The 14372-nt window shown below is 42.6% G+C and overlaps 1 protein-coding gene across 1 annotated transcript; it reads right to left on the reverse strand.

Moving 5' to 3' along the window:
- Positions 1–383: 383 nt before the first annotated feature.
- LOC134154690 (transmembrane protein 209-like) lies at positions 384–13890 on the reverse strand. Its single transcript, XM_062601372.1, has 16 exons — positions 13712–13890; positions 12954–13006; positions 12063–12189; positions 11888–11946; positions 11016–11147; positions 9799–10037; positions 9179–9387; positions 8535–8706; positions 7511–7582; positions 6278–6374; positions 4766–4891; positions 4243–4340; positions 2122–2236; positions 1924–2021; positions 1030–1103; positions 384–438 (listed from the first exon to the last, which is right to left on the reverse strand). Exons 1-16 carry the CDS (start codon positions 13888–13890, stop codon positions 384–386), a joined length of 1905 nt encoding a protein of 634 aa, XP_062457356.1.
- Between the last annotated feature and the right edge of the window lie 482 nt (positions 13891–14372).

Consider the following 14372-nt stretch of genomic DNA (forward strand, 5'->3'; position numbering starts at 1 on the left):
CCACCCTCAAACGCGGCAAGCGCGGGTTCATTGCTGAGCCCTGCGGGCAGTTAAGCTCTTTAGAGTGCTTGAAGAGTAAATGCAACAGAAATAGCAAGGGGGGTTTAAATACGATTTGTTAAGGTGAGGAGCCAAATAGAAAAGACCTGCCTGGAGTTCCTGTTTAGATACATTTCATCAGTAAAAAACAATACAACGTTTTACAGAGTATCCTCCCCAAAACTGTACAGAAATTACAAATATTTCCCCTCTGTCCATAAAGCAGAGTTTAAATTATCCCATTTCATAGTCCATATTCAAGGCAACAAGTGAAACGATGCTGCTCAGTTCGTCTTGTCGGAGAAGCAGGATCGTTCTTCTGAGCTGCAGTCCTGCTAGAGATGTTACTCTCCAAACACCCCTAGAACGTTGACTCCTGATGCACCAAAATTCACTTGCCTGCAAAAACAGCATTATAACGATAAGACACAAGTAAGTTAAAGCTCCTATTTAAAACAAATCTTCATTACAAGAAAAACTGCCAATCCCACACATTAGCATTTTAACATTTATGTAGGTATCGTGTTTCACCTCGAATTAAAGACAGCTCTTTCGGAACAAAAAAGTCCGGACATTGCTTTTATGTCAGTGCAGCTTTCACTGTGCACTCGAAAATCCTCTTGTTATGCCAAAAACAAGAGATTACAGCACTATGGCAGTGTCTGTCTCCTGTTTATAAATAGCACAGTACTTCTAGCAAGAAGGTAGCAACCTGGTTGTCTGGCCAAGGCCACTGTTCCGCAGCATGGACTCCACAGGATTTTTCAGCCAGCACAAGACCAAAGAAAAGCACAAAACATTTCCTGCACGCTCATGCACACAAAACTGACATGATTTTGTAAAAAGGCTGCCATTACTTAAAATGAGAAGACCATTTTAATTCCATCAGTATCGTCCTATGATAGCAACTTCAGTTACGGTATTTCAAAACAGAAAGCTCCTGCTCAGATCTCATGCGCAGCGCAATGATACGGAACGTTTGACACTTACCCAAGCATCCCAGATTCTTTTGTCTTTATGATGTACAGAAACATAAGCAATGTATGGAACATGTTGTTTCTGCCCTGAATACCACAGGAAGAGAAAAAAACTTGGAAATGAAATCACATGCAAACAACCATACTAATATCTTAGAATGTCTTATTTAAAACAACTGTCATCCCCTGTCCTGATCTTAGGTGAAGCAGCACAATTTTTCCTTCAAAACGTTTTGCAAGATACATATACTGCAGTGTGCGCCCTGTCGGCCTGCTATATCATCAGAGATGAGAAAAAACTATAACAGAGACCTCGTGAAATGGTATTACAGCTTAGACTGCTGGGGTTTTGCCTCAATTCTTATCTTTCAATTAGGCAAACACCAGAAAAAGACCAAGCTTGTTTTCTAGATGGATTATCACCCTCAAATATTTTTAAATGCTTTTTAAAAGAGCTTTTCTGAAATCAGAAAATCAAGTCACAATCGGGGCTCAATAATAAAATCAAGATGTACAGGAAAAGTCTAGTATTTTGATATTGAGATTAGATGTTTCCCTCCAAAAACTCTTACAGACAAGCATCAGTCTTGTTGGCACTGAGGAATAGCAACACACCTCAGAGCTTACATAAGTTAGGATTTTAGAATAAATCATCAGAAAATAAACAACAAGAGGAAGCTGCTGCCTGGGCACTGATGTACCTAAGCTAGGCACTGAAGCTATCGTTCAGCAGCAGACTAAATACCACACGATGGTCAAAGATCGTGGTAACATTTGCTTTCTGCACCGAGCCAGCCTACATATTCAATGGATGTGGCTAGTTCCAAAGGAAAAGGAAGAATGAAAAAGAAACCAATCAGGTCTGCTCAAGGTTTCCTGACAGCAGAAAAAACTAACGCGATCATACCTCGGGCAGATTGTAGACCTGGCGGTGGTAGATCAGCTCATAGTGGGGTGGATTGATGTTGCTTTGGTAGATGCAAAATACATTTTCATTTGTAATGTCTGTGAATTAAAGTTTTAAAATAAGATAGGGATTTTAAGAGCGCTGATGGGATCCAAGCAGGAAACAGCAGCTAAACAAGCAGTCCAAGAATGCCAATACCTGGTTTATCTGGTGTTTGAACAAAGTGTTGGGCAGTGAAGGTTCTGCCATCGGGGTATTTGGGGCTAGGGGGCAGTCTGGCATTGAGGTAAGTGCAGAATATGTGCATAAGGATCTGTGCAAACAAAAACAAATCTCATTTTAGTATCATTAAGAAGACTGACAGTACAGCAGCTTTCTTTCCATAATCTCAGACATTAGTTAGGGTATTTGAGAGTCTGTTGCTGCATCATGGACTTAATTAATCCCACTATGTTTAGAAGCCCAAGGCAGCTTAACACTTAGAGCACTGAATTCAATGGTCCAGGGCACGCCACAGACATCAAGACAAGTTTATTCTTCCTGTAAATGAAACCCTTTCAGTCACAACACGTTAAAAAGGTGCTGCATGTGAACTGAACTCCTGACATACAAGTAACTATCTTCACATCTCACAGAATTTGCAAAGTCACAGATCTGAATAGCATGTATAGGACAAACTACAAGATACCTGATTTCATGATGGTTTCTACGCTAGCTGCAAAGATTTGGCTTAGAGAGGCCGATCCGATCTAATGACAACTTTTCCAAACACTACACTTACCCAGCAAGTTGCTCCTCTCTTGTCAAAAATGGCAAAACAAAATCAATGGACAAACTTGAACTGCTCATGAATCTTACCAGCTCTCAACATTTTGGAAGAAAGCCCTAGAACAAGTATCTTCTTAGCTAACAGCGAGAAAATCGCAGTACTGCATGTTGTGTTTTAACTCTTACAGTAGACTTCTCAACATTCTTTGGGTGCAGCGTGACCAAATTACTCTGTAGTATGATACCTCCTGTGTTCAACATAGGATTTGTTTGGCAGACAGAAGAATTTCTATGGGCTAAATGCCCAAAGCCTCAAGAGGTCTAGCGGAAATTATTGCTTTAAGTTGCACGCAATGAGACTAACATTACCGTTAAAAACTCTTCATTTGGCACTTATTGTCTTAAGTTAATGCCAAAGCTTCGAGACAAGTGTTCAATATTGATTTCATCTGTTATATCAGAACTTCTTTCCCAGAATCTTTACAAGTTTAGTACATTGTGCAGTACTATCTCTCTTAGCTGGTTTCATTAAAAGACAATGAATTCAGGGTGTGATGGTCTGTGTTACGGTCTTTAATACTTTCAAACTGCTCTGCTTGCTGTCTACCAAGATAGCCAGAGCTGCTTCCCAGCTTGTCAGTCCCAAATATTTAGTCATCTTCACAACTAGAAAATCAAATCTTATTTCAAGACAGATTTTGCTCAGCTTTAGCTTCCAGCAATTCAATCTTGTTGCATCTTTGTCAGCAAGGTTGTAAAACTTGCATATGAATCTTCTTTCTGCTTCTCCCCAGGAACTGAACATCTATAGAGGGAATCAAATCACCTGAACTCTCCTTTCAAATACAGAGTTCAACTGAAGAGTCACACGTGAAGCTTGTTCTCCACTACTTGGATTATCTTGTGGCCTTTCTTTTAACTATTTCAGTTGAATTTTCAAGTCACTGTATTCACTGAAGTGCTTTCTCCTGACCTTTTGCATTAATTGGCTAAGCATGACTACAAGTCTGTTCTCAAGTAAGATAATGTAATGCCTGTGGATTTCTCAAGAAATTACTGAATTAAATAAACATGAAGACACGCCACTTAATCCGTTTGTTCTTCTAACCATTACAGCAAAGGAAAATTTTAAGGTTCATCTTGCATGAGAAATTATGAGGTTTGGTTAAAGCAGACTTTTTTTCTTTTATTTTCTTTCTTTTTTTTTTTTTTTTTTTTTTTTAATAAGGTAAGAATATTGCTCTAACAAATCTGCAACCTTTTGTCAGGTCGCTTCCAAAACAGTTACCTGTCTGACATCTCAGATGAGTCTAAATAAGAGGCCGGCTTAAGACTAAGACATGAAATCGCATTTTTGTGATCTGCACAATGTCCAATCCCATTGGCATTATTCCTTGCATAATTTCACTGACTACAATGGGATTATCAGGATAGGGAGGCAAACAGGATTTTGACCATGTTCCTCAAAAGACTTAATTGCTACCACACACAAAAATCTACCCTGAAAGACACACGTTAGGAAGTTATATTAAGCCTTCTTTGAAAACTTACAGCACAGTCAGTGGGCAAGTCAGCATCCCACTTACGGCCCTTGAAATCTCCTCCTCTGTTCCATCGGAATGAGCTCATGTATCCTCCCTGAGAAAGCTCTGAAAAAACAAAATTTATTCAGCTACTGGAGGTTGAAGGTGCAAGGATATATTTAACACTAGCTTCAAGAACACTGCATGTATTTTCAGTGCACAAAATAGGAAAAATTAAACTAAGGAAGTGCTTATAAAGTTAGGGGAGTGGAGTTTACAAGGTATTTTTTATTGGTAATTAATGAAGGGATTAAATAGGACACTTCACACCCCAAACTGAGAGAAGAAATAAAAACTTCCATGCCAAGTCCCACATCATTACATTGGTCTGAAAAGAGGAAGTTGCAAAAACTACCTCTGCTACTTGAAAAGCAGCTCTTCTCCCTGCTGTGACTGTAGTTCAAACCTCTTAATTGGCGGAGTATCTCACACCACCGACGCTTGACCCAGCTAACGGAAACGTTTTAAAGTCAGTATGGTAGACCACATACCTTTGACCCTTTCAAACAAATACTCTTGGTTCGCTGCAATATCCAAATACTGCATTATAGCGTACAGAGTTGGCATGACTGGAGCTTTAACAAGCGCTGCTTGTTTCAGATTGCTGACGCTGGCTTCTGCATGCGACAAGAGCCAGCACGACATCTGCATCCACGACAGAAATTTGAACATCCTCCCTTACAAGGCGTTAACAAATGCAATGTTACAAGGAGGAACTGGCTTTTTTGTCTCACTATTTACTAAGGTAACTGTTTACTAAGGTTTACTAAGATAATTTACTAAGATTTATACACAGTTAACAGCTTATCCAATACTCCAAATGTTTGTTTCCAATCCCAGTGAAGTACTAGCTGTCTCCCTTAAACCACACAACATAAACGCTATGCAGCACTGTGCGGTCGCAAAAGACGACAGACCCTTATCTGAAGGGCTTGCATTCCATAAGAAAACAGAAACATATGGTGTGAAAAAGGGAAGAAGTAACATCCATTTTAAAGAGCAGCAGCAGAGCAGCAAGGTGGAGATGAGGTCAGTAAGTGATCAGTTTTTCACAGGCACCACAACAGATGCAGATCTTGAGGACAGACTACAAACAGGCCAAAAAAAAAAAACATTTCTTCTAATGCCCATAGCTCTCCAAAATCCACCTGAGATTATTTTCCCCAACCCCACTTAGTGCTACACCTAGTACTTAAATAATCTTTAATGTATCTTAACCTTAAAATGATCTTAGATCGTAAATGCAAATGATTAATAGCTTATCTGTGATAACAGAACTATTCTAAGTTAAAATAAATAAATAAATAAACTTTAATGTATCTTAACCTTAAAATGATCTTAGATCTTAAATGCAAACGATTAATCGCCTGTGATAACAGAATTAATTTAAGTTAAAATAAATAAATAAATAAATACTTCCTAGGTCTATAGATTTATTATTATCACAGTCATAGGATGACTTCTCAGTTCTTAAACACTATTTGGATACAATGTATCACATCTAAGTTTTCATAAAACTTTTTGTGGCCTGTTTGCTTTCAGACAAGATAGCAGGTAACAATTTAAGGAAGTAACAGCAACAGGTTTTTCAGGAAGTAGCTGATTTTAAGGAAGTTTGGAAAGACACATACTAACGTAGACAGAGAGGGCTGACAGTCAACCATCCTTGCAACGTGTGATAGTTTTCTGACAGTTTAAGACACAAGGATGTTAATCTGAGCCTTTAACTCTCCAGGAATGAATTCAGAGGAAACAAGAGGCTTAAGAATTTTATGCTATTGCAGCATCAGCATGCCTTTATCAGTATTTCCAGAAATCCTTTGAAGAATCCTTCCAGTTTAGTAAAATGCATTACATGAAGCAAAGATCACACCAATACAAACAGGAAACGGAACTGTAATTCTTAGCAGACTTGTTTTCTATACTACCTATGCAGTGCCCTGCTATGGGGTGGCCTGCTACCAACCACCACAGCGAACCCCCCAGTTACTCTATCATCATACCTCCAACCTGCATTTCTGGGTACCCCATTCTTCTCAGCTGACTGCTCACAGACTCAATCTCTTGTACAAGTGGCACTAAAATAGTCTCATTAATCCACTAAGAAAGAGAAATGCAAAAATTAAAAAGCTTAGAAGCAACAAGAATGTGACAAAAATGTTAGTTTACTCTCTAGTCAGCATCACTGTTACAATCACAAAGGAGTTTAACAACAGGAACTTTGAAGTCAACCAAGGAGGAAAAGTAATTAAGAGCATCAATTTAGATAGGGGTGATTGGCTCTAGAAAGACCCTCTAAAATGCCAAAAATTCACTATAGAGGACTTGGGAAAACAAATCTCCAGAAAGCAGTGATACTGATAAAGCTTTCCTGAACAATGAGAAAAGGGGTATTCTGAGGCACTGCACGACACTCATAGTGGTAATTTAAACTTTCATGGGTCCACTCCCTCTCAAAACCCTTTCAGGAAATGAAGGGCCTGATAAACACAATATGTGACACTTGTATGTGACACGATTTGGGAACTGAAGCCAAGCTGCCTGTAGGTTTATGAACAGATGCTTAGGAATCTGGTACAGAACAGTCATAACCCCACATCTCATAGAAATCTTTTACTTTTCACTCGTCCCACTACTTAGAAGAACTACATACGTGATAGTTGCTGACTGAAGGGGTAATTCAAAGTTAGGCTTACAAATTATTTTGTCATAGTATGTGATTGTATTTCCTCTGCTAAAGCAATTGCCTAAGACCAAAATTTTCTTTTTGTTTTTTTATTACACTCCTCAAGGCTGTTGGAAAAAGTCAACGTGCTGGCATTTCCCATGCTTTATTTGAGTCCAGAAGGAGTTTGAAATACAGGAGAAAAAAAACAGAAAAAATTCAGAAAATTGGGTTGTAGAAAGAAAAAACAAGTCTTTTCACATCCACCGTGTGTTAAGATGCACGTGTCTTCATTCAAAGGTGGGTGAACTTTACAGCTGTAAAGTTTTCAGAACAGAATACACCTAGGTCAGCAAGTGCAAAAGTTCAGGTTGAAAATGTGTCCTAATACTTCTTTGTTACAAGCATGCTGTTCTAGTCTCCATGTCCAAGCCCACCCTAATCCTCAAATAGACTCAAATATGTAATTCTTTTCACTTCCTTAGGTATACATGGAGCACTGAGGTACTTTTTCATTCTGCTGTACCTATTCTAACAGCAAGAACAGGCAGTTCATAGGGACCGGACTTACACTTCTGAACCTAGCGGTCCAGGAATCCAGGTAATCAAGCTGTCGTCGATTCACAATCACCCTTGCCCAAACCTATGGAAAGAACATTATTACCTACATACAGCAACCTAACAGAATACTAAAGAGTTTTTAGGGCCTACGACGTTTTCTGACCGCAGCCACAGCACATAATGCAAATTGCATTTGTTCCAGAACTCTCATCTAATGGCTGTATCACGTGAATTCTACAGTAGCTTACCATACTACTCTCCTACTCTCTTTTCACAGTACACTAAATCTCCCATGAGTCCAAACGCACAGTTTTGCGTTCCCTGCTCTGTTAGGATAAAATTGGTCCAAGTTGCAGGGTAGACTAAGTTAATGTACGACATAAAGAAAACAGATCAAATTTAATTAAAAGCTACGTTAATGACATTCTTTTGAATCAGACTTATTCCAGACACAAATGTAAAGGAGAACAAATTTACACACCTTCAACTATTTCACTACATTAGGTACAGGTCAGTTTCCAGTCATTTTTTATGTCACAAGTTTATTTTATCCAGAGTACAAAATGGTAAAAAAAAGTTCCGCAACCACCATTCTTGAGTTGAACTCGAAGTCTGTCTGTTCTCAGACACACAGTAATATTAAACAACTTCAGATAAAATAATTCTGAAGAGTTGGCCAAACCAACAGAAGTTTCCAGCTTTCCACCGTGGCCTACACGGTGAGTATTAGTTAATTACAAAGACCACAAAGCATGAAACCTGAAATTCTCTCAGGAGTCACTTTTCCACCTAAACACAGGTACCTTGCTCACCAAGGAAGAAATCATTTTACAATTTTACAATTGTAAAATTTTACAGTCCGGAATTTGAAATGTATACCCCTTGTGGCAAAAAGTCTTACAAGCTGTATGAAGATGGTTAAATGCTATAGGATTTCTCCCTTTCTAGCACCGTTGACGGAGTTCACATTTGGATGGAGCCACATATTTTAGAGCCCTGTTTTTCTCTCTTGGCTCCTTTGGTGCTGAGCTTACTTCTTCTGCAGTCAGTGGAGAGCTCAGACGAGCTTCGTCCTTGTGTGCTGATGGAGCCTGGGGCATGCAAGCCACCTGATACTGGTACTTTCTCAGCACCTGTGCTTGCTCTACTAAGGAACGGCTGTAGTTCCAAAAGGTTGGGCTGCTGGAAGGAGAGCTGGAACATGAACTTGCTGAAATGACATTGAACAGCCATAAAATTATCACCAAGTAATCACAGAAGCAACACTGCAGGCAATAGGTCACTATATAAAGGCTTTGACAGGAGAGATGTGCTCATGAATTATCATAAATACATACACCAAAATCTGTCTGCATAAACACTGATTTCATCTTTATATTAATAAGGCACTGTCCCTATCCCAGACAAAAACTGCCTGCAGGTAATTCACCACCTTTAGCTAAACTGCCTTCTCCACAAAATATCCCTCTCATCGAGGTGATAAAGCCCTTCAACTCATTATAGTCCACTATACACAACAAATGCTACAGAGATTATTAGTATATCTATAATATAGACTAGTACTTCAGCAGCTCTCTTTCTCTGCAGGAATCTTTTCCAACTTTTCTCATCCACTCCTCATCAATAAAACCAACATCCCCTCCTTGCCAAGCTTTTCAGGCTACATGAAGTTATTTACGTACCCAATTGAAGTCTACGCTGTTTCTCTTCTTCGCTTTGAAGGTACTTTTGCAGTGACTTGCGGTCTGTGATTTCATCATCTTGACTCATACGGGAATTATACCGCATTGGTGAAAAGTGGCAACGAGACCTTAGCCCGGTGCTTTCCACTGGCCCAACACTTGAGGCATATGGTGAACCAGTAGGAGAAGAGCTGAAGCTGGAAAGCTTTGGGAAACAAAAGCAAACAGTTGTGTCACATGAGGAAAGTGAGAGTTCCATTTTGACTTTATAAACTAAATGAATAGATCGACTCAACATAAGAATTGATTACTCTGCTGATTGCTGCTATAAAATATGCTCTCGTTTGGGGGAAGGTTTTTGCTATATTGTAGTTACATTCTAGTTTCTTATTTTTGCTGTGCTCTGAAAGAATCTAGCTACTCTAAAACAAATAAATTAACACCAGGGAAAGAGGATGAATACTGACAAGACAAATTTCATCTGCTTTGCAAACAAAGCGAACACACACACAGGACCCTCCACTGCCGGCCGCACACCTCCAATGGCTTACAGCACAACACAAGGACACGATAAGCAAAGCCAAACCGTTCCCCTTGAAGCCACCTTGGTCATTACCTTACTGTAGCTGCTGCTTGGTGAATAGGTTAAAGCACTGCTATAAGAAGCGCTGTTGCTTGACAGAGCCTGCCGCTGAGGGCTGTACCCTGAGATACAACCAGAAGTAAACTTTGGACTGGCCCTGAAGGGCCGGGATGGGCTGTAACTCAGCACAGTTTGACCCTGGACTCTAGGAGAAGGCGTAGAAGAAGGGACTTTCTTCGCTGCCAGCTCATGTGCTGGAATTATTTGTACCGCTGCAATAAGCAAAAAAAAAACACAATCAGCACTGTACATGCAGCAGCCCAGAACTCTCCTCCTCACTTTAAATACACAGCAAAACACACATACACAACTCTCTTCCCTTAAGGAAATTCTAGGACACTAAAAAGACTATTCTAGTCTGACCCCTACAGGATTCAGCAGTCAACCCCAAAGACATAAAAATCAGAAAACTGGGACACGTGATCATAATTCAATACAAATTCTACAATTTAAAATTTCAGTTAAATTCTACCAAGCACCTTTGCATAGCCCGAGGCAATTATTTAACTTATTTGGTCAGCTACTCTACCTGCCTGCTTCATGTGTCTTTAGCACATCTAATGTCTCATTTACCTGTGCAAACCCAGATATTACACTCCTCAGCTGCGGTGATATAACCCTACTCCCGTATCTGCCGCTCTTTCTCTGGAGGCAGCCTAGTAGTATGTAACACATTGTACTAGCACCTTGCTTTTGCTGTATTTTCAAACTCTGCCAAGTTTTTCTATATTTGACAACATCACTTAGACGTTCAGAACTTTTCAGAGCAACTGCTCTCTAGCCTGTCATTTTCAGACTGCACACTAAGGTCTCTTTTCTCTTTCTAATTTGGCGCTCTCCAGTCAGTATGATGATAGTAGGATACCAAATTTAAATACAAACCTATACACTCTGCCTTGTTCTCAATCCCATTTATAGGTTACAAATTCCTTGTCCAGCTTCATAAAGTTTAAGTCTCTCTCACTGCCCTTTAACAGCCCACTCTCCTTTTGTATTGGTTGTTTCCTCTCCACTTCTCCCCTTAATTGCTCATCAATTTATCACTTTTATTTTGAATTTTTATAGGCTGCAGTTAGTTCATCTTACCGCTCTTGTCAGATGAGGTAACTGAGAACTCACTTCACTAAAGATTCGTGGGCTTGAGAAAGATATCATCTTTAAAAAAAGTATTTATAATTTATAACACCTACCTGCATTCTGCATCCCTAGAAGGATCTGCTGTCTACGAGTCATGACCAAGGTAGTTGGTGCCATTGTGTACTTGAAGTACATCCAAAAATCAAATAAGGCATTCAGACTGAACAGGGATACAAGCGCAAGCTCTAGAACAAACACAAAGGTTTTTATCATGCTAGGCACCATAAACAGGAGTAACAGTAAATGATCTGAGAAAACAAGTTTATACACAAATCAAGAATAGTTTATTGTTAGGGCTACCAATAACTGCCAGTCTGAGCACGGACGTAAGACAACTTCTCCTTTTCATGCAAGAACCATTAGAGATAAATTTCCTTTCTATATTGAAATTCATTTCTGTTGCTACAATATGTATTTGTAAAAGCGAAAGGTATTTTCCAGACAGGATACAAAGCACTGCAATGAAGTTTCATGCTATTTATCAAGTGTCTTCTGCCAAACCTTCTGTCACTCGTTACCTGACATTGCTCTCACTCTTCTTCCTTTTCATCCGCTAATAGTATTAGATACAATTACTTTTGAGCCTACTCATTTGAAACCAAATTTGATTATTTGGAAATGTCCTGCAGCCCTACAATACAACACAACGCTATTATTTCAACTATTCCCCAAAGCCTTATTGCACACATTAAACACATTTAAGGTAGGAAACCTGTTCTTCACACTCTTTCTTACTTGTCACTAAAATGATGAAATTCCAACAGCACCAAAAGGGATAAAGGAAAACAAAATGAAGCTTGGTTATTAAAAAACAACAACAACAACGAAAAACCCCAAACCTTAAAAATGCTTTCCCCAGCAAGAAGAATGAAGGCTGAAACCTTCCCTCCTCCCTAAAACTAATTCATATGCTGTGACAACTCACCAATATACCAGAGCGGCCAAAATGCGATGTTGTAATAGGAACTTATAAGTTTTCCAGTCCTAAAAAGAAAAGGAAGAAGCGATCAATTTAACAGTAACTGGGTCCTATGAAATATTTAAGCATATACAAAGTAGAATGCTTTACTTAGTTGAGTCAGATATAACAATCAACATACATGTCAGTATATATCATCCCCCCAACAGACATATTAAGGAGGCCCCAGGCCCAGACCACTTTCCGCTCTTCAGCCTCCCTCCTAATCTTCACAGTCCTGTCAAGGAGCGAAGCTGCAGAAATCTGTTCTGCCGCCATTGTCTGCAACAGGAAGCACACAAAGAAAGTTAAAGATTGAAAATTTATATACAGTTAGATTCTCACTCTGTACAAGACCTTTAAAAAAGTAAAAAAGCAAAAAGAAATTACATAAAAGGACTTCACATTGAGGTACCAAATCGTGTGTAGTGTTAAGAATGAGCTTCAGTGGTTTAAAAACAAAAAACAAAAAACAAAAACAAAAAACCCCAAACAATATTCCTCTTATAAACTGCATAAGCACTGTCACCTCTTCACAGTGAAACAGTTTCCATTTTCTCCACTGAGGTACAGAGGACAGAAAAGAGAGCCAGATTCCAACAGCGTTTTTGAGAAATAGCATTTTTCGGAATGCTGAGGCAACACTGCCTTCTCCAAGCAAGGAAAACAGACCAAGAAAACATCTTGCACAACCTGGCAGTTTTCCTACTGAAAACACCCACCTATCTCCTTCTGTCAGCTCAGGACAGCTCTGTACCCTCCCCACACCCTCCCCCCTTTACACCACAAAATGCCCTATGTAACAGAAATAACGCTTCCTACATATTCTACTCCTCTCATCACTCTAGCACACACCATGCCACACACACACACACACACGCGCGGGCGCGCTTGTCACCCGCCGGCAGCCCGCCGCACTCCCAGGCCTCGCTGCCAGGCCCTGAGTCGGCAGCGACACCGCCGCTCCGCTCCGCTCCGCCCCCGAGGGCGCCCAGGCCCCGCCCCAGGCCCAGGCCCCGCCCGCCGCCCCCACCGCAGCCGCCTCCAACGATTGGTCGCGCGGACGTGACGTCACCGGAATCAGTTCTGCGGGGGGGGGGCGGGGCGGGGGGGAACGCCGTTGCCGGGGAGATGCCGTTAACGGCGGGGGGGAGGGGGGCGGGGGAGACGACTCCGCTTTTGAAAAACAACGTTCGCCCGTGCACAGCCCGGCCGCTTTCCTACTGAAAACCCCCGCCCGTGTCCGTCTCCAGACCCTCCGCACACCCCCCCGCCTTTACGCCACAAAATGCCGCACACAACAGCAGTAACACTGGCCACTTTCCCTGCTCCTCCCATCAGCGCAGGAAACTGCCACGCCTCCCCCGGCCACAGGCTTCAAAACCTCTCAGCTACTTCGTCGCTGAACACAAACATACAAGAGTTACCTCAGAGAACACGCGGTTTAACTGAAATGACAGGATTTCACACGCACAGCCCTCTCCCACCTCCACCACCCTAGACCCTTCCCCACACCCCCCCCACTCTGGCACACACCATGACACGCACGGACACTTGTCACCTGCCAGCGGCCCGCCGCGCTCCCAGGCCTCGCTGACAGGCCCTGAGCGCGCACGCCCCGGCTCCCCCGCAGCCAAACCCCACCGACCACAAGCAGACTCGGCCCCGCAACGAGCAGGCGCCCCGGGAGGGCGGCGACACCGCCGCTCCGCTCCGCTCCGCCCCCGAGGGCGCCCAGGCCCCGCCCCAGGCCCAGGCTCCGCCCGCCGCCCCCACCGCAGCCGCCCTCACCGCAGCCGCCTCCAACGATTGGTCGCGCGGACCCGTGACATCACTGGAGGCAGTTCCGCGGGGGCGGGGACGCCGTTGCCAGGGGGACGCCGTTGCCAGGGGGACGCTCGTGCAGCCGCCCCGGACGCCCCGGCCGATGGCGCCTGCCCGACCCGGCCGCAAGCGGCGCCAGGCGCCATGGCGGCCCCAGCGCGGCGGCTGCGACGCCCCCCGCACCCTGCTGCCCGCCTTGGCCGCCACCGGCCGTGCCCACACCCGGCCGTACCCTTCCCCTGCTCGGCTCCCACTACGGCCGCGTGCGGGCACACCCCCCGGCTGCCCCACGCCAGAGCCTGGCCAAACGTGTTGCTCCTGCCTGCAAACCTCACCACGAAGAGCAGGGAGGAATAAAAGCACCGCTGGCCGCTGAAAGGGAGCACAACGAGTTACAGCAGACCGCTCTGTGAGCGCGGGCCAGCGGACAACCTCAGCTGCTCCAAAACCCTTCCTGCCTTTGCCTCAGATCCCAAGCACCAACCTGAAATTAAGAAAGCCTAAAAAAGGAGATTAACTACAAGCCTAGACCGCACAGTTATCGATAAACACAGTGTCTAACGCTTGGCCACTCTGTGCAGTGTGCTGTAGGTGACCCTGCTTGAGCAGGGGGGGTTGGACGAGATGA

Source organism: Rhea pennata, unplaced genomic scaffold (genome assembly GCF_028389875.1).
Source record: "Rhea pennata isolate bPtePen1 unplaced genomic scaffold, bPtePen1.pri scaffold_33, whole genome shotgun sequence".
NCBI lineage: Eukaryota > Metazoa > Chordata > Aves > Rheiformes > Rheidae > Rhea > Rhea pennata.

What these genes read in the sequence shown, in the direction of transcription:
- LOC134154690 (XM_062601372.1), bottom strand. Translation starts at nt 13,890, where the DNA reads ATGGCGCCTGGCGCCGCTTGCGGCCGGGTCGGGCAGGCGCCATCGGCC. An exon ending in AATCGTTGGAGGCGGCTGCG is followed by an intron (nt 13,007 to 13,711) that starts GTGAGGGCGGCT and finishes CCCCCCCCGCAG; the next exon opens with AACTGATTCCGGTGACGTCA. An exon ending in AGGTCTACAATCTGCCCGAG is followed by an intron (nt 1,104 to 1,923) that starts GTATGATCGCGT and finishes TGTGGTATTCAG; the next exon opens with GGCAGAAACAACATGTTCCA.